The sequence below is a fragment of the Anomaloglossus baeobatrachus genome, chromosome 3 (genome assembly GCF_048569485.1).
Source record: "Anomaloglossus baeobatrachus isolate aAnoBae1 chromosome 3, aAnoBae1.hap1, whole genome shotgun sequence".
Taxonomy (NCBI): domain Eukaryota; kingdom Metazoa; phylum Chordata; class Amphibia; order Anura; family Aromobatidae; genus Anomaloglossus; species Anomaloglossus baeobatrachus.
The window spans coordinates 530859430-530886367 of NC_134355.1; the positions used below are offsets into that span (position 1 = coordinate 530859430).

At 42.9% G+C, this 26938-nt stretch overlaps 1 protein-coding gene across 1 annotated transcript in view; it reads right to left on the reverse strand.

The window, feature by feature from the left end:
* The window catches only part of SLC9A9 (solute carrier family 9 member A9), a 1094760-nt gene that overhangs the window by 576322 nt on the left and 491500 nt on the right, over positions 1–26938 (reverse strand). Inside the window, exon 9 of the mRNA XM_075340787.1 lies at positions 10532–10620. Within this exon, the coding sequence (XP_075196902.1) occupies positions 10532–10620 (89 nt within the window). The remainder of the gene's footprint in view (positions 1–10531; positions 10621–26938) is intronic.

The following is a 26938-nucleotide window of genomic DNA, read 5'->3' on the forward strand; positions in this document are numbered from 1 at the left end:
GTTGATCTGGAGGCTTTACCACCAGCGTCTTCCCTCTCATTAAGGCTACTTTCACACATCCGGTTTGAGCCCTGCGGCTCAATCCGGCTGTGAAAACTATGCAACGGATGCGGTGAAAACACCGCATCCTTTGCATACGTTTTTACATGCGGCCGGTCCGGTTTTTTCCGGTTGCGGCATGCTACTGAGCATGCGCAGTGGAAAATACCGCATGCGGCGACCGGATGCGGTTTTTTCCGCATCGCGCCGCATCCGGCCTCCATAGGGATGCATTGAAAAATGCGCCGCAGCGGCCGGATGCGGCGCGATGCGGTGTTTTTTGCCGGAGCAAAAAACGTTGCAGGGTACGTTCGATCCGGCCGCCGCATCGGCTAAATCTGCCGCATGCGGCAAAAACCGGACCGAACGCAAGCCCCTACGGCACAATGCGGCACTAATGTAAGTCAATGCAAAAAAAACCGCAATCGGCGTTACAAAAGCCGGTTGCGGTTTTTCTGCAGAACGCCGTATTGTGCCGCAGAGCAAAAATCCGGATGTGTGAAAGTACCCTAACACAACATAAAGACCCTGTATAGTCTGAATCACTATTTATTGCTGCTTCAATGAAACTGATGGATTCCAGTATATCACACGCAATTGTACATATCAATGCAATAAAAAAAAAAGAAGTGTTAAATTATAATTCTTTCCATCTGGTCATTCAGTTATCTCTTGATTTAGTTCTCGTGTAGAAAGCAAATCACGCTGGTGTTTCAGTACAAGAATCAATCTGACTCGAGCTAAACATCTCTGCTGTATAAAACCTAATTGTAGACGCCTAAGCATGGCACGCAGCTGTTCCAGAATCTTCCCTTTTTAGATTTTAATGCGAGCTTACGATTACTTACATCTACAGTACATGAAATGTTTCATAAGGACTATGGGGCCGATTCATCATCCCTGTATGTGAATCTTTTTTTTAGTCTTTTTTAATCTTTTTTGCTAGCAACTATATCTTCTTTTAATTTGCACCATTTTTAAAATCTATTTTATGTGTTTGCCTGTTTTACATTAATGTTTGTCATGTAACATTTTTAAATGTCAAAAAATTGGTGAAAATGTGCTCCACGGTCCCTTGGGAGTGGATTTTTGTACGTTAGATAGTTGTAACACAATTTGTGCCTTAGTTTTTGGACAGATAATTACCACAAAACACCTGCAAAGGCTTCCTAAGCTTTTAAAATGGTCCCTTAGTCTGGTACAGTAGGCTACACAATCATGGGGGAGACTGCTGACTTGACAGATGTCCAGAAGGTAGTCATTTACACACTCCACGTGGAGGATAAGCCACAAAAGGTTAATGCTAAAGAAGCTGCTGCTCACACAGTGCTGTATCCAAGCATATTAATGGAAATTTGAGTGGAAAGAAAAAGTGTGTTAGAAAAAGGTGCACAACCAACCGAGAAAACTGCAGCCTTGATAGGATTGTTAAGAAAAGGCCATTCAAAAATTTGGAGGGATTCACAAGGAGTGGACTGCTGCTGGAGTCAGTAATTGAAGAGCGTGGAACACAACACATGGGAAAGAGTGAGCACAACTACACCAAACATATACTGGAAAATCCAGGATAATGGAATCAAGCAAGAGGAGTCCCTTGTTGCATGCAAAAAGTGTGAAAAAGTTTATTAATAACACAGAGAAATATTGTTAAGACCATTTAAAAATGAGATGCTAGTGTCACACTTAAGAACAACACAGCTTTTGTCATCAAAGAAGCTGACAAAGGCGGCAACATAGTCCTTTGGCCTACGGATCTTTACGTGGAGGAAGCCAAAAGACAGCTTCTTAACACATCTCTTTACACGGTATTACCCTCCGACCCCACCTCGGTGTTCCAGAAGAAATTGGATGCCTTGCTTGCTGACGCATTGTCGCGGAATGTTATAGGTAAGAGGGAGCGAGACTTTGTATATAATACTCATCCTGTAACGCCAACGTTTTATCTACTTCCGAAGGTGCACAAATGTATTCAAAATCCACCCGGAAGGCCAATTGTGGCAGGGATCGGTGGTCTAAGTGAACATGCCTGTGTCTACATAGACTTCTACTTACAACCTCTTGTGGCCAATTTAAAGTCCTATGTACGGGATACTATGCACTTGCTGGAAATTTTGGATAGTCTTGAATTACCTCCACAGACCTTACTTGTTTCCCTAGACGTCGAGGCCCTCTACACGAGCATAGGACATAAAGAAGGGTTACATGCCGTTTCCACCTTTCTCAAGGATGACCAGGATAATATCTCAGCTCACGGTACGTTTGTTTTGGATTTACTGGCCTTTATCCTCCGACACAATTACTTTGTCTTCGACCGGACCACCTACAGGCAGACGTCTGGGACCGCGATGGGGGTGCGCTGTGCGCCTTCTTTCGCTAACCTGTTTTTGGGTTGGTGGGAGGAGACGTGCGTGTATCCCTCGTCGTGGTGTCGTGACTATGTCTGTGGGTGGTTTCGATATATCGATGACATTTTGTTTTTGTGGACAGGACCTAGAGACCTTTGCCTGGAATTCATCTCGAATTTGAATAGTAATCAACTGAACATCAAGCTCACTTCGAAAATTACATCGGACAACATGGATTTTTTGGACCTGACATTGGCAATAAAAGGGAAAAAGATTGAAACTAATCTTTACCGTAAGTGCACATCCACTAATAGTCTTTTGCATTATAAGAGCTCACATCCTAAACATCTTAAAGTTGGTATACCGGTGGGCCAATTTTTTCGTTTAAGAAGAAATTGCAGTGCACAATCTGATTTTCTTGTACAGGCACAGGATCTGTCCAAACGATTCAGAACGAGAGGTTATCCACGGAAGATCATTCATCGAGCATACCAGAAAGCCATCAACACGGACCGCCATACTTTGCTGAAACCTAAGGACCATAAGCCCAAAAATGACTCTCCACGGTTGGTAACCACTTTTAATTGTCAGTGGTCAGATATATATCAGACCCTGAATAAAAATTGGAACATCTTGTTGTCTGATTCCAACCTAAAAAAGTTTATCTCTTCCAGACCACTCCTTACAGCAAGGAGATCAGCAAATCTGAGGGACCACCTTTGTAGGAGCCACTTCACACGACCTACCACCCGTATTGGGAGAGGAACCATTTTGAAGGGATCTTTCCCATGTGGACAGTGCTCTATTTGCCAATTCATGTCTCCTGTATCCAATTTTAGTAACCATCGCACCCAGAGGTCGTACCTATTACGACATTATGTGAACTGTAGGTCCCAGAACGTTGTTTACGCTCTCACCTGCCCTTGCCAACTCATTTACGTCGGACAGACTTCGCAGGAGCTGCGACATCGTATTCAAAAACACTTCTCGGACATTGCGTTGGCTTCTAAACATCTTAAACAGGGACGAACGATCTCTACAGTGGCACAGCACTATCTTAGACACCATGGGAGCAGAATTGGAAATACAACCGTGGTTGGCTTGGATAAAGTTTTGAGCAATATACGAGGTGGTAATCCCACTCCGGCACTCCTGAGAACTGAATCCTGGTGGATTTTCCAGCTTGATACAGTTATGCCCAATGGCATTAATGAGAATCTTTTATTTACTGGGTACTATAAAAAATAGACACTTTTATCCTGCATTTTGATTGGGCTCCCCTTACCTTCTCCTCTTTGTTCCACTATAAACATGAGAATTCCATATAAACTTTCTCTAGGATGCTTTACTGTGTCTGCAATTAACCCATTCTCTGCTCCATTTGTATACCTGTTTGTTTGCTTATTCCTGTTGCTTTGCACCTGTGCATTATATTGTATCTAAATGTGTATTGTCCTTGCAGAGAAAATATTAAGTCGTTCTTTTGTTTCAGCACACACTGGGGTGACCAGTTTCCTGTTTTACACTAAAAGGATTACATTACTATGGAACCAATAGATGTGCACATCTGCTGTTCAGGGTCTTATCTGTGGTATCCTTAGTGATACCAGACTCTGAATGACGCTGATAACTGCCTCTGTACTCCATAGGAGTTGAGGGGCGGGGCTTGACGTCACTCCGGTCACATGACCGGATCACATGGTGCTGCATTCCACTGTGGAACGCACGCCGACAGCCTGGTTCCTGTTTACAGGGAGATTACAGAGGATTCTGCCCTCCTCACCTGCTTGGTGAGTGGTTTATTCAACCCACCGGTTAGTAATTATTAATGGTCCTTTTGTATATATATATTTAGGCTCTGGTCACTCCTCAACTTACCCCTGATGAAGCCACATATGGTGGCGTAACGCGTGGGGCAGGCGCACCCACACCACCTCCCTCACTATTTACTTACCTGGTATTGTATTAGCTCTCTTTGATCTGTACCATATTTATGTGAATCCTACAATTGGTGACTATGTACTGCTGTATACTGTCCTTTGGTACTGCTATTGTGAGCTTGTATGCTTTATATTAATTCATGAGGTTTTGGTTGGTGATGTGCCAATTTGCTCATGGGTAGATCATTCTGTTGATCTTTCCCATTTTTAAATGGTCTTAACAATATTTCTCTGTGTTATTAATAAACTTTTTCACATTTTTTGCATGCAACAAGGGACTCCTCTTGCTTGATTCCATTATCCTGGATTTTCCAGTATATGTTTGGTGTAGTTGTGCTCACTCTTTCCCATGTGTTGTGTTCCAGATTCTATTTATGGGTTGAAGCACACTTCCATTACCTATATATATTTAATGGTGGTGCCGTCCCTATTTTGTTCTATGAGTAATTGAAGAGCCACTTAACACAGACGTATCCAGAACATGGGCTATAACTGTCGTATTCCTTGTGTCAAGCCACTAATGACCAATAGACAATGCCATAAGCTTCTTACCTGGGCCAAGGAGAAAAAGAACTGGACTGTTGCTCAGTGGTCCAAGGTGTTATTTTCAGATTAAAGTAAATTTATAAATTTTATTTGGAAAAAAAAAAGTCCCAGAGTCTGCAGGAAGAGTGGAGAGGCCACAATTCAAGCTGCTTGAGGTCTAGTGTGAAGCTTCCCCAATTAGTGATGGTTTGGGGAGCCATGTCATCTGCTGGTGTAGCTCCACTGTGTGTTATCAAGACCAAAGTCAGCGCAGCCGTCTACCAGGAAATTTTACAGCACTTCATGCTTCCCTCTGCCAACAAGCTTTTTGGAGATTGAAATGTCATTTTCCAGCAGGACTTGGCACCTGTCCACACTGCCAAAAGTACCAATACCTGGTTTAATAACCACAGTATCACTGAGCTTGATTGGCCAGCAAACTCGCCTGACCTAAACTCCATAGACAATCTATGGAGTATTGTCAAGAGGAAGATGAGAGACACCAGACCCAACAATGCACACAAGCTAAAGGCTGCTATCAAAGCAACCTGGGCTTCCATAACACATCAGCAGTGCCACAGGCTGATCACCTCCATGCCAGGCCGCATTGATGCAGTAATTCATGCACAAGGAGCCCCGATCAAGTATTGATGGCATTTACTGCACAGACTTTTCAGTAGGCGCCAACATTTCTGAGTTTAAAATAATTTTTTCAGTTGGTCTTATATAATATTCTAATTTTCTGAGATAATCACTTTTGGGTTTTCATTTGCTGGAAGCCATAATCATGAACAGTAACAGAAATAAACACTTGAAATAGATCACTGTGCTGGTAATGACTCTATATAATATATGCGTTGCCTTTTTGCATTGAATTACTGAAATAAATTAACTTTTTGATGATATTCTAATTTATTGAGATGCTATGCTCAAGCATTGCATTACATTATACCCTTCAGTGTGACACACTCACTGAAGCCTCTTAGACCATGCTCCTAACATGGTATAATAAGCTTGCCATAGTTGATGACATTGTGGGTTTGCCAATTGGACTGGAGAGGAAGCTACCCTTCTTCTGTCAGCCTCTCCTAAATGTTGCAACTGCCATGGATCACGGGATTTCGAGGGTTAGACAACCTGGAGTGGTGATGGCAGCGTGCTTGACTGAGAGTTGGGGCTCAGCTGTCACGTAAGTCGAGCTCTCGCCTTCAACCGTACGGCTCACACCTATAAGTCATCAGTTGGGAACCCCTATCCTGTGTGAGAACTCCGGCACACTAACTATTACCCAAGGAGACACAGAGAAAAAAAGGGGAAACGCAAAGTTGATGTCAAAATCTTTTTCTTTTTATTTTGTAGTGAGAAAAAAGTGCAAATTGTGCTGTACAAAAGTCTGCCAGATAACAACGTTTCGGCCGATTTGGCCTTTTTCAGGTCGGACAGGCTTAAGGATAACAGGACACAGAGTGGGTAGGTATGTGCAGGACACTGTTATTCGACCAGATGTTGGATTACTGCGTAAATCAAGATATGTGGGATAACCAATTTCGGGTTGCACTATGGGTGGAGGGTGATACTGCCATAACGCATCAAATCCAGTTATTGTATATAAGCAACAATGTGATGATTCAGAGTCATACACAGGGAGTCTGGATTACATCAGAACCGATACCTCAATGATCTTCTGTATATGGATAAATCTCTGTTGTAGTCGGGGGTCTGAGATTGCCTGAGGAATGTGGTATTGCCTGAGATGATGTGTAAAGGCCAAGAGTAAGGAGCCACAGTATGGTCTGAAAAAATGAACCTACGTCCTGTAGGTAGTGCGGTTCACCTCCACAACCACACAGGCACATGCTACCTGGACTCCTACCATTATATCCCAGGGACCCTCATCCAGACTAAAACCATTGGAGTCTCAGTCAGGTAGTTACCTGGACCAACACCCATCTGCCTCATCACCCTCCATTTTTTCGGACCATACTGTGGCTCCTTACTCTTGGCCTTTACACATCATCTCAGGCAATACCACATTCCTCAGGCAATCTCAGACCCCCGACTACGCCAGAGATTTATACAGAAGATCATTGAGGTATCGGTTCTGTTGTAATCCAGACTCCCTGTGTATGACTCTGAATCATCACATTGTTGCTTATATACAATACCTGGATTTGATGCGTTATGACAGTATCACCCTCCACCCATAGTGCAACCCGAAATTGGTTATCCCACATATCTTGATTTATGCAGTAATCCAACATCTGGTCGAGTAACAGTGTCCTGCACATACCTACCCACTCTGTGTCCTGTTATCCTTAAGCCTGTCCGACCTGAAGAAGGCCAAATCGGCCGAACCGTTGTTATCTGGCGGACTTTTGTACAGCACAATTTGCAATTTTTTCTCACTACAAAATAAAAAGAAAAGGATTTTGACATCAACTTTACGTTTCCCCTTTTTTTCTCTTTGTCTCCATGGGTAATAGTTAGTGTGCCGGAGTTCTCACACAGTCTTATCTATTTTTTTCTCCTGAGTACCTACGGGAGGTGATGTGAGGTCTTTTCCTCATTAAGGAACCCCTATCCGACCATGATGTATAGATACGTCAAATGTTGTGAAAAGGTTAATGTACCTTAGTTGGCCCGAGTGCAATCACTGTTATTTTTATTTTTTTTAATATCTTAATAAACATGAATAAAAGCTAATTTTATAGTGCCTTGAAAAATTATTCCTACTCCATGAACTTTCACATATTTACAAACTTAAATGTCTTGTGTTAGGATATTATGTAATATACCAACACAAAGTAGAAAATATGTGACGTGCAAATAAATGATACTCTGTTTTCTAAATATTTTAAAAATAAAGATTGGAAAGTTTTGACATGCATTTGTATTCAGCCCCATGGAGTGAATACTTTGTAGGATCACTTTTCACTGAAATTACTGGTACAAGTCTTTTGGGAGAGGTCTATACCAGCTTTACACATCTAGAGGATGACATTTTTGCCCATTCAACGCTGCACTATAGCTTTAGCTCAGTGAGATTGGATGGAGGCACCTGTGATCAGCAATTTTCAAGTCTTGCTTCAGATTCTCAATACGAAATAGGTCTGGCCAGTGACTGGGCCACTCCCACACTTGAATTTGCTTTGATCTAAACCATCCCACTATATACTATACCACAGTAGTAATATAAATGTTGTTTATCAATAGTTTTGTAGAACATTATTTTCTTTCCCTAGTGGAAATGAAGTTCAAGATAAGAATATTTGATGACCAAACACCTACTTTTGTCTAAACTTTTTCACCATTTCCCTTATAAAGTGGAAACTTTGGGTTTTCTGTTTATTAAACACTGGTAAAGCAGTATACCTTAAAAGTTTTTAAATAGTGTCCACCAATGAGGGGCTAAATGTACACTTGACAGGTTCAAAGTGAGTATCATCGAAGGAGGGGTCTTGCTACTCTCTGAATTGCAGGGACCATTAAGCACCACTTTGCTTTTTCAACAAATTTAAAAATCCAACAGCCTACACAAGAAATGCTCACAGTGGAAGTCTGAATACAGGTTCAGAAAGTCATCACGTAGCTGAATTTTAGGACTTCAGCCAGATTTAGAAAAGTGTAAGTAAATTTGAAGAAGTGTAAAGTCCACCAAAGTCCCAGGACTCTACTGATGCTACAAATTTTTCACAGCTTTTGGATCTATCAACTCATCTGGAGATCACAATTAAAGTCAGCCTTTTTGGTCAACATGAAAAATGTAGTTTTATAGATGTAAATAATTACGGTGTCCTTTGCCTTTTAAGGCATGCTTAATACATTGATATAGGTCCTGATACGTTGGTACCTAACGCCAACAAGAATAAGGCTGTTCTTAATTAACCTCCCCAAAGGTCTGGAGCAGGGGTCCCAAACTCCAGTCTTCAAGGGCCACCAACAGTGCATGTTTTCAGGGTCTCCTTTGTATTGCACAGGTGATAAATTAATCACCTGCACAGGTGAGGATCCCTACACCCATACAATGCTAACAAAATCCTGAAAACATGCACTGTTGGTGGCCCTTGAGGACTGGAGTTGGGGAAACCTGGTCTAGAAGCTGTAAGATTGCAGAAGCTATGTATTTATACAACACATTGGGCGGCTCTGCCTAAAGATACATAGACAGTAGATAGGAGTATATTGCCTTGTTTTTTCTGTTATCAGTTATATAATAGTTAAAGGGGTATTCTGAAATTTGGAAGCCTTTCCCCATCCATTGGAAAGGAGATAACTTCCTGATTGCAAGGTGTCCAACTACTGTGACCACCAGAGATCCCGGGAATCGAGGTTCTGATGAGCCCAACAACGTGAATGGAGCAGTGGTCATTCATATGGATTACCACACCAATCAGTCTTATGAATGCTTTATCTCAAAGAGAGAAACAAAATTATAACCTTGCAGTACTGATGCCTTTTTATGGCCAACATAAATATGATAAATGATGTTACAAAGCAAGCTTTCTAGATACCTTTTTAACATCATTTATCTTATTTTTGTTAGCCATTAAAAAGTATCAAAACTACAGGATTATAATTTTGTTTCTCTCACTAAAAGCAATCATTTTTCAACTGGCTAACAGGGTACCAAAACGTTTATTTATTCTTATGGGACTACCAAAGACAACCTGAACGCAGAACTTGACTTTCATTAAGAATGAATGGTGCGAAAGTACACATGATTGATTACCACTCCATTCACACAGGGCTCTTCAGCTCAGAGCCTTGGTCCTTGGGATCAGTGGATATCCCCGTGATTGGTTTCCCAGCAATTGGAAAGTTATCCTTTATCCAATAGATAGAGAATAATGAATAAACTTGAAAATACACGTTTAAGAACCATTGGCAACCTTTATTCATCTAGGGAATTTGCAAACAAGCCCAGATTCATCTCAATATTTCTAGTGATGAAACAAACCAACACCTTTGCCTGGAAAAAATAGAGCCAGATTTTTCAGGGTTAAAAGGTGTATTGTTTTGTATATCATAAAAAAAAAACCTCAGCCTATGTTGCATGATAGGGTAGAAAGGTTCAGGTGTTCAGGCGCCTTTAGCAGAGTATAGTAGTCACACTCGCTTTGCAATACATTCCATGTGCTTCAAAGAAGAAGTTATCTCCTGAATGGATTTCCTGCCCTGGCTCTCTCTTTGGTCCCTTTCCCCTTACAACCCTCTAAATTTGTAGCTTTGCCCTTTTGCTGCTTCTACTGTTCCTTATCCATACATTTTTAACTGATTTCCTCAACATGTCCTCTCTAATCCTGAAGAAATCCACCAATGAGTACCAACTAAAGAGAAATATGTACCTTGCCATCAAACCTTAAATAAGCCTCATGTTTGTCACCAATGCCGTTGATCAGGTCCGCTTCCATGAAATACTAACTTCTTTCATTTTCATCAACTGTACGGTGCCGTATTGTAAACTATTATGTTACGCATTATTTTTGTGCCTGTCAAGCCCTTTTTTACCCTTGAGTGTATCCAAATCCATTGAAGGTGTTAATTAGCCACTATGTTCTCAAAACTTAATAAAACTAAAGCTAATAGAAAAAAAGGAAAACAATTATGGTGTGGCTCCAAAATTACAGATCATCCACTGTAAGTGAAGAATTGAAGTTATAGTAAAATCCATTATCATCCTACCTGTTTAGTTCTCAGTTTGGACTCCTCCGATAAGTTATTGTATGTGTAATGGGCTTGGGTCACTCCACAAAACAGGACGGCAACAATTCCTGCAAAGCAAATTGTAGACTCAAATATAAAAACAATAAGTGAGTTTCATAAAAAGTAAATTTCTTCAAGAGCAACATATGCCATATTCTCATGGTATATACTGTATATATATATATATAGATATATATATATATATATATATATATATATATTTATATATATATATATATCCGCTGTATATATTTGGATATGTACACAATATTGAATTAAATATTTATGCATATGAATATATGATTTATTATGTATAAATACACACGCTCACACATAGCAGGGCATTAGCTGTGTAACAGTAGGTAATATGAGATCCAGTGCAGACAAAGACAGTGACACCGAGGTTCTGTTCAAGAAGGGTTAACCTGATCTTTACAAATATATATATTTTTTTACAAAATGAATTAATTTATTTTACTTCCAAGCACAAAACACAGAGGAACACTAACAGCATATGACTATCTACCCAGAGCAGAAACAAAAATAATGTGTTACTTAACCCAAATAGAAATTAATTTTGTCTCTTTAAATGGTCTTCACCAGTTTTGATTTGAACCCAGCACCGGAATTTACTATGGCTTTTCACACTACATTAAAGAGAACCTGTCAGGTCCCTAGTGCATCCAGAACCACGAGCAGTTCTGGGTCCATATCTAGAATCCCTGCCTAACAGGAACTGCATCATACATAAACAGATCTTTATAAAAAGTATTTCTAAAGATCATTTATGAGATGCTAATGAGCATAGGAATTAGTCACAGGAGTATTAGTTTCCGGCTAGTTGGCCCACTTAGCATATTAGCACGCCCCTGTAGGAGTGATAACCTGCTTTACAATGTGCAGCGTCATGGCAGTGCGACACAAAGCCATGCATGTGTACAGCTTTGTATCCATCAGCTTTCAGCTTCTTTGACACCAAGTGTATACATACCCGGCTTCAAGACGTTCACTGCCCATGATCGTAAGTCATCCGCACTTCCGGTGATGCGCAGTAATCAGAAGCCGGGTGTATGTGTCACGGCTTCAGGGAGGAGTAGTGCGCACCTCTGGTGGGCAGAACAGTTCTGGCCTAGTGAGGGTATAAGCATGCCCAGCTGCTTTCTGAGCAGAGCGGTGAGTGTTACGCACTTCTGCTAGCACTTCTTCCTTCCTTGATATGGTGCCAACTCAGCCTTTCTTCTGATGTTCTAAGCTTTCATATCTTGCTGCTGTGCCACACCTATCACCTGACGCGCTGTCTTACTGAAATCTCTGTTGTTCATCAGTTCCTAGTTATTGCTTTGGCCAGTAAAGGGCACGGTTCTTCCAGGCATGCTAGGTCTGATTGGATGCACAGTCTGCAGCTTCCACTCCCTTAGCCCGAGGCCACACGGGAATTTGTGCGACTGCTCACATGACACTCGGCTCACGCTCACAGCACAGTGGGAGCTGAGTGTCATGCGAGTGTCATGCAACTGTGGTCCGATCTTGCAATCAGACAACAGCTGAGAGGGAGGGGCCGGCACTGAGAGGGGAAGGCCAGCACTGCAGAGGAGAGGGATGGATTTATCTACCTATCGCCTCCATTGCCGGCTGATGAAAGAATTGCACTGCTCTCGTGGTACACTGGTGTAACACGAGAGCAATGCGATGTTTCTCTCGCCCCATAGACTTCTATGAGTGTGAGTGAAACAGGATCGCATTCCACTCGCAGCATGCTGCGTCTGTTTTCTCGGTCTGAATAGGGCTGAGAAAATAATCGCTCATGGGAGCGTTCCTAGTGATTGCTTTGGCCAGTAAAGGGCACGGTTCATCCAGGCATGCTAGGTCTGATTGGATGCACAGACTGCAACTTCCACTCCCTTACAGCTACAAACACAGCAATTGCTGTATGAAGTACTGTACCAATGAAGCACAGAGCGTTCGCAGCCAAAAACTCATCTAATTAAGTATTTTTAAACATCATTAACTTCAAACAGCTGCTGAAGAGCTACTGACAGCAGAGGGAATCATAGCATCCGAATCCAGGATCGCACTGCTGGGATTCATTTTGCTGCAAGCAGCTTGATATGATAAAATTAGGCAAGCAGCACTTTTGTGTTTTTCTCTAAACATATCGTAAGTCTGTCTGTAATTCCTGAAAAGCTATTACCACTGAACGTTGTATTCTAATTACATGTAACCTTTGCCAAAACAAAAGTAGGAACGTAAAGGTCACAAATTGTCAAGAAAGTTACATTAACATCACAAATCTATAGGGTTACTGGACAGCACAAGGTCAAAAGTGTGACATGGAAAGTCTACATGCTGCAAGGGTTAACACAGAGAATTCAGTGATGCCTGTCTTATCAAGGTCAGATCTGTTGTTTATTTGCTATGTTTGTTTAAACAGCAGGACCCTTATCATTTCTTGGACTGCAATGTCATGTGCAGGTGGTCCAGGATGTCCCCTCCTCTGATTAACACCTCACTGTCAATGCACAATCTCTATAGCGAGCATGATGTGGGTGGGAAAGCTCACCTAGCTCTTCTTCATGCTAAATTGAAAAATTCTGAATGTGTCAGAACAGATGCATCCAGTAATCTAAGTGATACATCATTGGAGTCAGGATCACTTTGCCTACATCATGCTGCTCTCAGACAACATAGCAAAAATCTACTGAGAGATTTCCTTTAAGAATGATATCTAATATATAAAGCTGAGTGTATGTGTGTATGTGTGTATGTGTGTATGTATGTCCTCTAAAGGAATCCGCACCGTCGCATTTACAATCACAAAATTTTGCACAGACACTCCATGTGACTCAGGGAACGTCATAGACTATGTTTGGCCAGGAAAATTTAACCCCGCGCTTTACAGTTACTGTCCAAAAATCCTGCCTCCATTAAACTGAATGGAGGTGGGAGTTACAGGCTATTAATAGCAACTGTCAGTGGTTGCTATAGGAACAAATAAACTGTTAGTATAAGAAGCTTATGTATGAGGTAATATGATGTCGGTGGGGAGACAGATAGAGACAGAAAGAGAGAGACAGACAAACAGAGACAGACAGAGACAGACGGGGAAAGAGACATAGAGATAGAGACAGACAGAGACAGACGTGGAAAGAGACATACAAAGACAGACGGACAAAGAGACAGACTGGCAAAGAGACAGACCGGGCAAAGAGACAGATAGGCAAACAGACAGATGGGCAAACAGACAGATGGGCAAAGAGACAGACCTGGAAAGGGACAGACGAGGAAAGAGACAGACAAGGAAAGAGACAGACGAGGAAAGAGACAGATGAGGAAAGAGACAGATGAGGAAAGAGACAGAGACAAGTAACTAGACAGGAAAAGAGACAGAGACAATTGAAGAGACAAGGAAAGAGACAAAGACAAGTAAAGAGACAGACGTGGAAAGAGACAGAAACTGGGCACAAAGAGACAGAGACTGGGCACAGAGAGACAGAGACTGGGCACAGAGAGAGACAGAGACTGGGCACAGAGAGACAGAGACTGGGCACAGAGAGAGACAGAGACTGGGCACAGAGAGACAGTGACTGTGCACAGAGAGACAGACTGCGCACAGAGAGACAGACTGCGCACAGAGAGACAGAGACTGCACACAGAGAGACAGAGACTGCACACAGAGAGGGAGACTGGGCACAGAGAGACAGAGACTGCCCACAGAGAGACAGAGACTGCACACAGAGAGGGAGACTGGGCACAGAGAGACAGAGACTGGGCACAGAGAGACAAGAGACTGGGCACAGAGAGACAGAGACTGGGCACAGAGAGACAGAGACTGGGCACAGAGAGACAGAGACTGGGCATAGAGAGACAAAGACGGGCAAGTGACGACATGGACTCTCAGTGCCTAGCATGGGTTAACTTTCTTAAAATTCAGCCAGACATGAAGACAGTTTGTTTATAGATGGGGGCTATTCCCTCATTGTTCTACAAGACTCTTGGGAGTTTAGTATTGAAGTTTTTGTTCACTCATGTAATTGTTTTGGCCACTGAAGGCCAGACACCCATTGTATTACGATGTGTTTGCTGGATGTGATTTAACTTAGCTGTCTCTTCCTCGTCTCTGCCATTGACCATTATTACTGGGATATTCTGTATACGGCTTGAAATCTAGCCAATAAGAGCCCAGTCTTATCCACCAATCGTGAAGAACCCAATGGTCTGAATGGAGAGCTCAGGGGTATAAGAAGGAGGACTGTCCATTGCCCAGGGAGACTCCTGCTACATGCTACCAATCTAGGACCTGCGGATCCGATTGGCAAGCCATAACCAAACTTGGATTATAACACTATATGGACTTCAACATCGAATGCAAGGATTCGGCTGTGATACTAAGGACTACCTAAGGAAGGAATCCAGCTTGGGACAATCCAGTTATCTGACTACAGACTTTGCGGACTTCAGCAAGCTTCCTAAATCTGGCATTATTCTATTCTCGGTGGGTGCCCACCGAGAGCGGGGTGCTGCTGGATTGGAGTAAGTAGCCCTGGAAGCTCTGAGGCACGGACATTCTAAATCCCTGGTGAGTCAGCGGAAGGGTGAGACTCTGTTGCCTGTTACATTTGTGTGTTTTGCTGGTTATGTGCTATGTGCCGTTAATTGTTTGGGGATCCAATAAAGTCTTAATATTGTGATCCCCTCACCCTGTGTTGTCTGAGTAGTATTCCACCCACGGTTAAGGAGGTCGGGCGTTCAGTTGGGATGAGCCCTGGGCCATGCTGTCTTTCTAAAGGTGGCCGGGCCAGTGGAAGAGAGCACCCACTGACCCCCGTGTCTCCACAGGGTACACGGAAAGAAAGATAGAGAGAAACAGACACTATCACGGGCAACACCCGGGTACTGCAGCTAGTATTTATATATTCATGGAATTTACTCATTTAATAATTAGGCTCTGTCAGTTCTCCAGGAATTAAAAGAGGACATAGAATAATTCACAAAGGTAAGTATGCTAAAACCTACATTTGATGTTTGCACATGTGTAGTCCTTGGTCTATTACTGCTCTATCTTGTGGACCCCATTGTGGGAATGCCCGATGGAAAAAATGAGGGAATTGTGTGAGGACATGCTATTGAGCTAAGTTTATTAGTATACGTAAAAGGGTGGTTCACCCATATTTTTTTTATTTTTTAGATCGATATTATTTTAAGAAACAAGGTTTCTCTCAAATACCTTATGTTGGCAATAGTGCCTGTGAGAGGCGCTATTGCAGACCACTGTCCCTCGCTCCGGTGACGTCACATCAAGTTCCGGACACGTCACATCCCTGCGGCCGGCCCCAGTCTTCCTGAGTCACTGGGCTGTGGGTGGTGTTTCACCGCTTGTCACAGCTCGGCGTGTCTCTTGCTTGCAGCACTTTGCTGTGAGGGAGGAGGGAGCATGGAGCTGGGAGCTGATGGGGTGTGACGAGCAGTGAAACACCGCCCACAGCCCATCACTCACGGACACTGCGGCCGGCCACGGTGTCAGGATCTTGACGTGATGCCACTAGATCCCCAAGGTCACGGAGCGGTCTGCAATAGTGCCTCTCACAGGCACTATTGCCAACATAAGGTATTTGAGAGAAACATTGTTTCTCAATATAATATCGATCTAGACAATAAAAAATATGGGTGAACCACCCCTTTAATATTTCAAGTATTCTAAGTATACCAGGTCCCCGGAGCAGTATGGTATCACTGTATGTGTGTGTGTATGTGCGATCTAATGTGTGATTGTGTATGGGATCTTATCTGTGGGTGTGTGAACTGATGTGTGTGAGTGTTCCTCCACTGCAGGTCCTCCCGTTTGGGATTTGATGAGTATGATTGCGGGGTCTTCTGTCTTCTCTCTTTTAGGGGTGTCTGCTTTCTATAATGAAGTGTCCTGCAGTATCTAACTTTTCTAGCTGCATGGACACTTCATTATTGACCCACAACTAGGGCTTATTTTCGGGGTAGGGCTTATATTTATGCCTTACTCCAAAAAGGCTGAAAATTCTTGTTAGGGCTTATATTCGGGGAAACACGGTACTGTCATGTCAATGCAGGCTGACATGCTATTAGGCTAAATACACTGGGCTTACTTAGCCAAGATGTTTTAGACTCATCTTAGCACATTTTATTGCATGATTTTTTTTATTTCTAAAGTGGATTTTTGTTGCAATACTTGCTGAAACTGCTAAAATTATTAATGCATATTGTGATTAGATATAACTAATACCTATCAGTGATGCAAATTTAGCAATTGTTACTATAGGCAGCATTGGCTGTGGATGCTGAAACTCTGTTTAATATACACTGCCATTGAATTTTCATTAGGTCATTTTTGCTGGCCACCTGTTTGGCGTAGTGTAGAGTAGGGATAGAGAGGGACAGCCGTCGAGGAGTGTGGGGTGATATGTCCAAAATATTAGAGTGCCAACTTCCGCGGTAAGAAAGGTAAGACTCCTTAGGGTTCAGAGCCCCTCCCGTTCATGTCATCTTGCTGGATTCAGAAATTATTGTGAACCATGCACACTTTTTTCACCTATGTTTGTATAGGCCCCGTCACACACAACGATATCGCTAGCGATATAGCTAGCAAGTGTACTCGCCGCCGTCGTTTGTGCGTCACGGGCAAATCGCTGCCTGTGGTGCACAAAAACGTTAGGAGCCGTCACACGTACTTACCTGCCTAGCGACGTCGCTGTTGCCGGCAAATCGCCTCCTTTCTAAGGGGTCACAGCGCCGTCACTAAGCGGCCGCCCAATGGAAGCGGAGGGGCGGAGATGAGCGGCCGTAACATCCCACCCACCTCCTTCATTCCTCATTGCCGGTGGCCGCAGGTAATCTACAGTTCGTCATTCCCGAGGTGTCACACGTAGCGATTTGTGCTGCCTCGGGAACAACGAACAACCTGTGTCCTCAACAATCAATGATTTTTTGAAAACGAACGACGTGCCAACGATCAACGATAAGGTGAGTATTTTTGATCGTTAACGGCCGTTCGTTGGTGTCACACGCAACGACATCACTAACAATGCCGGATGTGCTTCACGGGATCCGTGACCCCGGCGATATATCGTTAGATACGTCGTTGCGTGTAACGGGGCCTTTAATGTACACCTGTTTTTAATATACAAATAATAAAGATATGTTTTTAGGGATTTTTGGTTTAGCTGTACATGACACCTATGTTACCCCATTTACTAGTACAGGTGAAGGGAGTCCAACATGACCAGCATTATCAATAGATGGCTCTCTCTGTCCCTTATTATGAGAACATTTTTGTACGTATCATGGAACAGAAACTGTAGACTTAGATTAGCTCAGTAGCTGTACTATACTCCCCTATATGATTAAATAATAAAGAATCAATTATTGCAGGTTTCTTACAGGGAATCTGTCAGCCAGTTTTGAACTCTGTAATATGGGAGCAGAATAATATAAGGGCTGAGAGCCTGATTCTAGTGATGTGTAATTAATACTAGAACTACTGAGGTAGTCATTTTGACTACTTTGCACCATGTATTTCTATATAGGTGTCACGAGTCCAGTAGTTCTAGTCTGGGTGCCACTGTTTAAAAAAAAAACAAAACAGTGTTTTATCAGCATGAGATTATCACTAGAGGATTAGCTGCCTCCTTGACAACTGCTGTGTATAACTCCACCCCCACTTCTCATTAGCAGCTTGCTGACATATACAGTGTACACAGAAAGCTGCCAATCTGTGGTGTTGATGGGGTTAAAGAGAGCTCAGCATTCAAAGAAAACTACAGTGGAATCTTGGATTACGAGCATAATTGGTTCCGGGAGTGAGCTCTTAAACCACGTTACTCTTATATCAAAGCGAATTTTCCCATAGAAAATAATTGAAATGCAGTCAATTTGTTCCACAACCCAAAAATATTTACTGTATGTATACAAACTTATTACAATACAAAATAATGTACTGTATTCATATACAATTATTACAGTACACTAATACAAAATACTGTACAATACAGTAAAAACATAAAACAAATTAAACTGCACATTAGCTTACAATAGAATTGTACGGGAGGTACAAAACAAGCAATGTGCTATACTGGTTAGCAGAAAGACAGTACATTACTGCATCCACAAATGCAAAGTGATAGACATGATATATAGTATACACTGTACTGTACAATGGTATACAGTATATATGTACAGAAAGTTACCTCCAGAACGTGGTGAAAGGATGGAACCGGAAGTGTATGCGGTGAGTATTTGCTCTTCTTGCAAATCATTGCTCTTAAAGCAAGTTACAAATTTTTAAAAAGCTTTGCTTGTCTTGCAAAACACTCTCAAACCAAGTTACTCTTAATACAAGGTTCCACTGTAATTGTATCAAAACAACATCAAGCAGTCTAGGAAGTGAAGCATCGCTGGAATCAGGGTCTCAGTCCCTACATCATGCTGCTCTCAGATTCCATTGCAAAACCTGCTGACAGATTCCGCTTAATAGCAGCAGTGGGTTCTCTGATATTCTTCATCCCTTTCGATTGCTTACTGACAGGTTATCCAGGTGGGGGGGTCACTTCACACCCAATATCTAAAGCTTTTTGAGTTGTGGGCAGAACTATACACAGACTAGTGAATACAGTCCTTACATGTGGATGGTGGCATCTTTCTTCGCCAAGGCAATATTCTACGGAATTACCCTAGAGCAGATTTTCCTCAATAAACATGCAGTGTCGTGTGAGGTGGGATGAACTTATCCTACTTTGTATTTGTGAGAGAGGTAATGTTCAGACATTTTTCTGATGCAGCATTTCTCATAAAACCACTTCCTCAGTGTTCCTCTGTATGTACGATACTTCCTCCACAATGCACGCTATGCTGTAACAACATACTAAATTACAGCTATCATGAATGAATGGTTATGACAGTAGCCTCTGATGAAGAATAACTACATATAGCAATATGTGTCCTAACTACATTTGGGCAATACAGTCCGGAGAGAGAGAAAGAGAGAGAGAGAGAGAGATGAGAGAGACAGACAGAGAGAGAGAGAAAAGAGAGAGAGAAGAGAGAGAGACAGAGAGAGAGAGAGAGAGAGATGAGAAAGAAGAGAGAGACAGAGAGAGAGACAGACAGAGAGAGGGACAGAGAGAAAGACAGGGAGACAGAGAGAGAGACAGAGAGAGAGACACACAGAGAGAAAGACAGAGAGACAGAGAGAGAGAGAGACCAAGAGAGAGAGGGACAGAGAGAGAGAGAGATGAGAGAGAAAAGAGAGGAGAGAGACAGAGAGAGAGAGACAGACAGAGACAGAGAGAAAACAGAGAGTGAGAAGAGAGAGAGGGACAGAGAGAGAGAGACACAGAGAGAAGAGAAAGGGAGAGATAGAGAGACAGAGAGAGAGAGACAGAGAGAGCGAGAGAGGGACAGAGAGAGACATAGAGAGAGAAATAGATGAGGGAGAAGAGAGAGATAAACAGAGACAGAGAGAAAGACAGAGAGAAAGACAGAGAGAGAGAAAGACAGAGAGGAGAGAGAGAGAAGCAGCCTAAGGTGACATGTTCACAATAGAACATACTGCATCCTGGACACAGCATTTCCTCCCCTGCGAAGCTGTAAGTGTTGTCCACAGGAAACCGCAGCTGCTCATGCCCATGATCAGGGTTGGCGCTGCTGCCGTCTTTCTGTCTGTTTGCCCAGCTGGAAACACGCACATCTTCGTAGCAATAAATTGACATGCTGTGGCTCACAGTGGGCACAAGATTTCTAGAAATTCCATCCACTGTGCTTGTACTGTATTTTGGAAGCGGAAATAACACGCTATATCCAAAATGCTGTGAACCCTGAGAATGGGCACGCAGCCTTAGTGTATTTCATATGACTTAGGTCACTATATTACCAAATACACCATTTATACAGCATTAAATACAAGCAGGACATTTTAAAGCCATATTGAGGCCTCCTTCACATGTCAGTGAAAAACACACACGTTTTTCACTGACGTGATAAAGGTGCATGTGTCCCTCCATGTTCCATGATTTTGGCACGCGTGTTATCTCCGTGTGCTATCCGTGATATTACACAAAGTTCATACTCACCTGTCCACGCTCCTGCTGTCCGTGGTGCTGATATCTCTGACTCTTCTGTGTCAGACCATGCTGTCTCGCCTCTGCAGCTGCTTTCAGGTAGGCTGTGCAGTGCATATGTATGAGCATAATTACCCCCCTTGAAAAAGGAGACAACAACGGCTGAAGAGAGCATCGCTGGAGACGGGTGAGTTTAAAAAGCTTTTTATTTTAAATATACATGTTTTTTCTGGTACATGTTCTCACAGATCACAACATAGTGTGTTCCATGGTACATCAGTGACGCTGGAGAAAAAAAGGACATGTCTCCGTGTGGAACCTAAGAACACGTATGTGCGCTGCACAGAAACATGTCAGTAAGAAATCACTAATGTGTACACAGACCCATTGATTTAATGGGTCTGTGTATGTCTGTGATTCTGGTACGTATAAAAACTGCAAGATACGAACCAGAATCACTGACGTGTGAAGGGGGCCTGAGAGTGGGGTCAAATTTATAGACAATGTCTAAGATGTGTCCATCAGCTCATCAGGTAAATTCAAATGATATCATACTTCGGAGCTGCATTCACAATTCTGCTTGTTGCTTTCGGAAGCTATTAAGTTACTGACACTGTATAATCCCTTACACTTAACCTCATTGTACTGCACTGTATAGTGGAGGATTTTACTTCAGGATAAGTAATGCTAAATATTATATGACCATACATGAAAATCATGTCACTGACTACGGACACTAATGCGGGCGTCACACGATACGATCTATCGATACCCGCCCCCGTCGTTTGTGCGTCACAGGCAATTAGTTGCCCGTGGCGCACAAAGTCGTTAAACCCCCGTCACACGTACTTACCTGCTAAGCGACATCGCTGTGGGCGGCGAACATCCACTTCCTTAAGGGGGTGGGATGTTCGGCGTCACAGCGACGTCACACAGCCGACGGCCAATAGAAGCGGAGGGGCGGAGATGAGGGGGACGTAAATATCCCTCCCACCTTCTTCCTTCATCATTGCCGGCGGCCGCAGGTAAGCTGCGGTTCATTGTTCATGGGGCGTCACACGGAGCGATGTGTGCTACTCCGGGTACGATGAACAACCGGCGCAAAGAAGAATAAACGATTTTTTTAAAAATAAACGACGTGTAAACGATACACGATTTGTATTGTAACCGATCTGCGATCGTTCTGAGATGCTCGTAGGTATCACACGAAATGACAGCGCAAACGATGCCGGATGTGTGTCATGAAAACCGTGACCCCGACGACATATCGCACGATAGATCGTCCCGTGTGACGCCCGCATAAGGCTACAAATCACTGGGTGACCATTGCCGGCTTGGTGTTGATTGCCTTCTTAGACCATGTGTGAACTCCTGCTACAAATGTATGAGGACTCAGAATAATCTCCTTTATCATTGGGAGCCTTTAGCATGTTCTGTATTGATGGTGATGTTTTTTTCATGGTTCTGAACAGGATTTTATTGCTATATTTATGACTATAATTGGCATAGCAATTACCAGATAAAATCCCGATGCAGAAAAATTCTCAATCTATAGCGAAATATAGATTTGACAAAATTGTTGTGATATAGAGAAGAATTCAGCTCAGAAAAGTGTAAAATGCTTAAAAATGCAGAAAATAATTAATAAAAATAATAATTTTACTGATAAGTGATTTGGCCTGTAACATATATCCAGCCTCAAGAACTGCTGTAGTACAGGTACTTGTAATTATTCTACTGCAACTCAATTCACAAGACGCTCATGACCGGCGTAGATTTGCAGAAGAGCAGATGTTAAATTGCTGCAAAAAAGCCATAAACAAGCAGGGAGTTGACACATCAGCTGGACGCGCTTTGTGGCTTATGAGGTTTTCGAATTGTCTGAGGTCTCCTAAAATATGAATTCTAACAAGATCAGCGGCTCAACCTTACCATTATAGTTCATTTACTCAGCTGTGGAGGTCTCTGCTGGGACGGCAGTAATTGCAGCCATTGATGACATCGTATGCTGAAGAACTGATAGCAATCTCAGGAAAGTGTTTGGCAGCTGGATAACGCAAGACACAATATGTCCGGCCTCATCTGCCTCCGGAAACGAACATCTTCAGGTGCAATAAGATCATAGATCATTTTAATTAAAATACATTGAAAAGTTAAGATTTTCAGGACTTTTTAAGAATTTTCCAACAAAATCTAATTGCAATCACTGCCACAAATCGCATACAAAAAGGTTGGAGGGACTCTTAAAGAGACCCAACCAGCAGGATTTTGAGATATGAACTAAAGGCAGTGCCATACAGGCAGTAAGATGCTGAATCCAGGCAATGCCTGTTATAGAAAGATCCGATGCTTGGTTGCAGAAATATCTTTAATCAAAGTTGCAGAAAAAAATGAAATGCACTGCACTTTGATTGACAGGTGTAACAGGGACGAGTCTATGTCGGTCTTTATTTGAATATCGCACAATGCCACCATTGCTGTTGTTAGCAGCACTTGTGCATTGACACAGTCATTCTGTCTTCAATAAAATTTCTTCAATAACACGGTGCCGGAGATAGCGCATGCGCCTACCACACTCTCTGGCACCATGTTATTGAAGACACAGCAGTGAAGACTATGAGAGGCATCAGTGCGAGGACAGATTTTTTTTTTTTTTTTACATCTGTGCATGCGCCCCTGCCGCTTATAGTCTTCACTGCAGTGTCTACAATAAAACGACGCCAGAGATCGCGCATGCGCCTACCACACTCTGTGGCATCATGTTATTGAAGACACAGCAGTGAAGACTATGAGAGGCATCAGTGCGAGGACAGATTTTTTTTTTTTACATCTGTGCATGCGCCCCTGCCGCTTATAGTCTTCACTGCAGTGTCTACAATAAAACGATGCCGGAGATCGCGCATGCATGTAACGCGATCTCCGGCGCCATGTTATTGAAGACACAGCGGTTAAGACTATGAGAGGCATCGCCGCAAGGACATATTTTGTTTTTACATCTGTGCATGCGCCCCTGCTGCTTATAGTCTTTACTGCAGTGTCGTCAATAAAATGACGTGAGAGATTGCACATGCGTGTAATGTGATCTCCGGTGCCATGTTATTGAAGACACAGCGGTGAAGACTATGAGAGGCATCAGCCCGAGCACAGTTTGAAATCTGTGCATGCGCCGCTGCCACTTATAGTTTTCACCTCAGTGTCTTCAATAACATGGCACCGGAGATCGCAGTTTGCGTATGTGCGGACTCCAGTGCCATTTTAAAGAAGACAGAATTATTGTGTCAGTGCGCATGCATCGCCGCCAACAGCAATAAAGAAAAGTGGGGACGTCATAGAGTACGCTAGAGGAGGAATAAACGCCAAGGACCCGACCCACAAAGGCCCGCCCCCATTACACCCGTAAATCAAAATACAGTGCATTTCTGCAATTTTGATCAAATATATTTCTGCTACCAAGCATTGGATCTTTCTACAGGTATGCCTCAATTCAGGTACTTAGTATTAGTATGGCACTGCCTTTACTTCATATAGCAAAATCCTGGTGATTGGTCTTCTTTAAAGGATATAGAAACTTTTGGGGGACATTTTTTATACTGACATAGAAGGGTTATTTTTTTTTTTTTATATATATATATATATATATATATATATATATATATTTTATCTAGTATTGATACAGTATTAGTGCATTTTGTTTAGTATTACTCAGTCTTACAGTCTCATATTGTTTTTGTTCTAATATTTTCTTATCTGAGAAGACTGGGTTATGGGTATTATACTACAAAAGCCATGAAAAATAAAAGTGATACCATATTTCTGAGAAGGCTAACGTTGTATGCAGTGTTACATTTGATAGTAAATGGTATAAGAAAGCTATGCACAGGAAAATAAACAGAATTGATTTGCTCACAAGAGTTCCTTCCTTTCTCCGAGCACTCGTTATCTGGAAGGCCTCACTGGTGATCCCGTAATTGGACTCTGGGTCAGAGCAGAACAGCCACAACAACTTAAATACATGTATTTGGGGTATAAAATCATTTTACAATTGGATTTTATTAGAAACTTTGCGACAGTTGGCTTTTACAGGCTCTTTGCTTCCATGCACATTGCTGGCCACTAAATTAGTTAACTGAGATACATCAGTGAGCTACTTCTGATGAGAAGTTGTAACTCTAAAGGCCACTTTACACGCTGCGATATCGGTACAGATATCGCTAGCGTGGGTACCCGCCCCCATCGGTTGTGCGACACGGGCAAATCGCTGCCCGTGGCGCACAACATCGCTCAGACCCGTCAGACGTACTTACCTGCTCTTCGACATCGCTGTGACCGGCGAACCGCCTCCTTTCTAAGGGGGCGGTCCGTGCGGCGTCACAGCGTCGTCACTAAGCGGCCGCCCAATCAAAGCGGAGGGGTGGAGATGAGCGGGACGTAACATCCCGTCCACCTTCTTCCTTCCGCATTGCGGGCGGCGGCAGGTAAGGTGAGCGGAGCGATGTGTGCTGCTGCAGGAGCGACGAACTACATCGTACACGCTGCAGCAGCGATATTTGAGAAGTGACCCCCATGTCAACGAGGAGCGATTTTGGACGTTTTTGTAACGATCCAAAATCGCTCCTAGGAGTCACACACAACGAGATCGCTACAGCGGCCGGATGTGCATCACAAAATCTGTGACCACAACGAGATCGCTGTAGCGATCTCGTAGCGTGTAAAGCCCGCTTTACCTTTATTTTTCTGAACTACTTCTAGGCGATTTATGCAAAAAAATATAAAAAAAATCAACTATGATGTGGTCTTGGGATGTAAATCAGCACAGAAGAGATCAGGAAAAGAAGTTACAAGCTTTCTCACATCAGACCAGGAGTCACTCATTGCGGATGGAAGAAAAGCATCTATATAGGAAAGGCTTCTTTACAGTTAGGCTATGTGCCCACGGGGACAGTGTCCTGCGGTTATATCCGCAGGAGCTCCCAGAAAACTGCAGCACAACTTTGTCTGTTTCCATGCTGCGGTTTATTTGTGGAATGTCCTGCAGATATGGTGCGGGCGTTCTGCATGGAGGATACAGTACCATGGCTTCAGCACTGCATCCTCAATGCAGAACAAGTGCTGAGTGATCGGGGCGTTCATACCTCCATCACGCAGCACTTCTCTCCGTCTCTGGACGTGTTTACACTGTGCAGGAGAAGGTGGGCGGGCCTGAACTAGCTCCAGCTGTCACATGACCGGAGCTCGTGCAGGCCCCGCCCACCTCCTCCTTCCTGCTCCTGTGCACCGAGGGAAAATGACCGGGTGTCTGCTATCAAGGCAGGTAAGTATGGGACCAAGGCAGGGGATTTCCACAGGTAACGCCGCAGGAATAATTGACATGCAGTTATGTGCGGCTGCGGGATATCCGCAGTATATTCCGCAACTGCACATTCCGCAATGTTGACACAGCACTCCCCATGTCCCATATGATAACATGGGGAGTGTCTGTACATGCTGAAACCTGCAGATTTATCTGGAAAATCCAGATAAATGTGCAGGTTTTCCGCGGCAAAATCCGCAGAAGCAAGCACCCCGTGGGCACAGGGCCTTAGAGCAGTCAGACTGTGGAATGCCCTATTACAAGAGGTAGTAATGGCAGGTACTATATGAGCTTTAAAAAAGACTGGATGATTTCCTCAGTACACACAACATTGTTGGTTATTGAGGATTTAGTGACACAATGTAGAATTGGTGGAGGAAGGTTGAACTACATGGACCTAGGTCTTTTTTCAACCTATGTAACTATATAAGAAGCTCACTGATGGGTTCTTCAATAGCTCTTTCTGCAACCAGGAATTTACTATTAATGAAGAAGTGGGTCCAACTTCGAAACATGTTGAGAGAATAGACCGCATGTTCATCCATTTCAATGTCGTCTGGTTTACATCAACAGCACGGACTGCCACACCTATCCTCCTACCACTTGCAGCCAGTAATAGATACATAAGCTGTAGGAGGCAAATGGTGCAAAATGATTAATATAACCAAACTAATTTTAGCCCCAAAAAGCTGAATTTAAGTTGAAAAAAAAGTATCCACACTTCTTAAGATTTAATCAAACTAAAGGGACTGAAAGTGATCACCAGAAAACAAAGAGTCAAACTATAAATATCACAAGCAAAAATGCAAGCCTGGAGGGTTCATTTTGCTTTCTGCGGCTTGTAGCGTATTTCTACACAGGGTACAAGTGACTCTTCATGCTGCACACAAAACACTTAAAGCTCTTGTATTATGTGTATCTGAGAATTCAGAAATGAGAATGACTCAACCATTA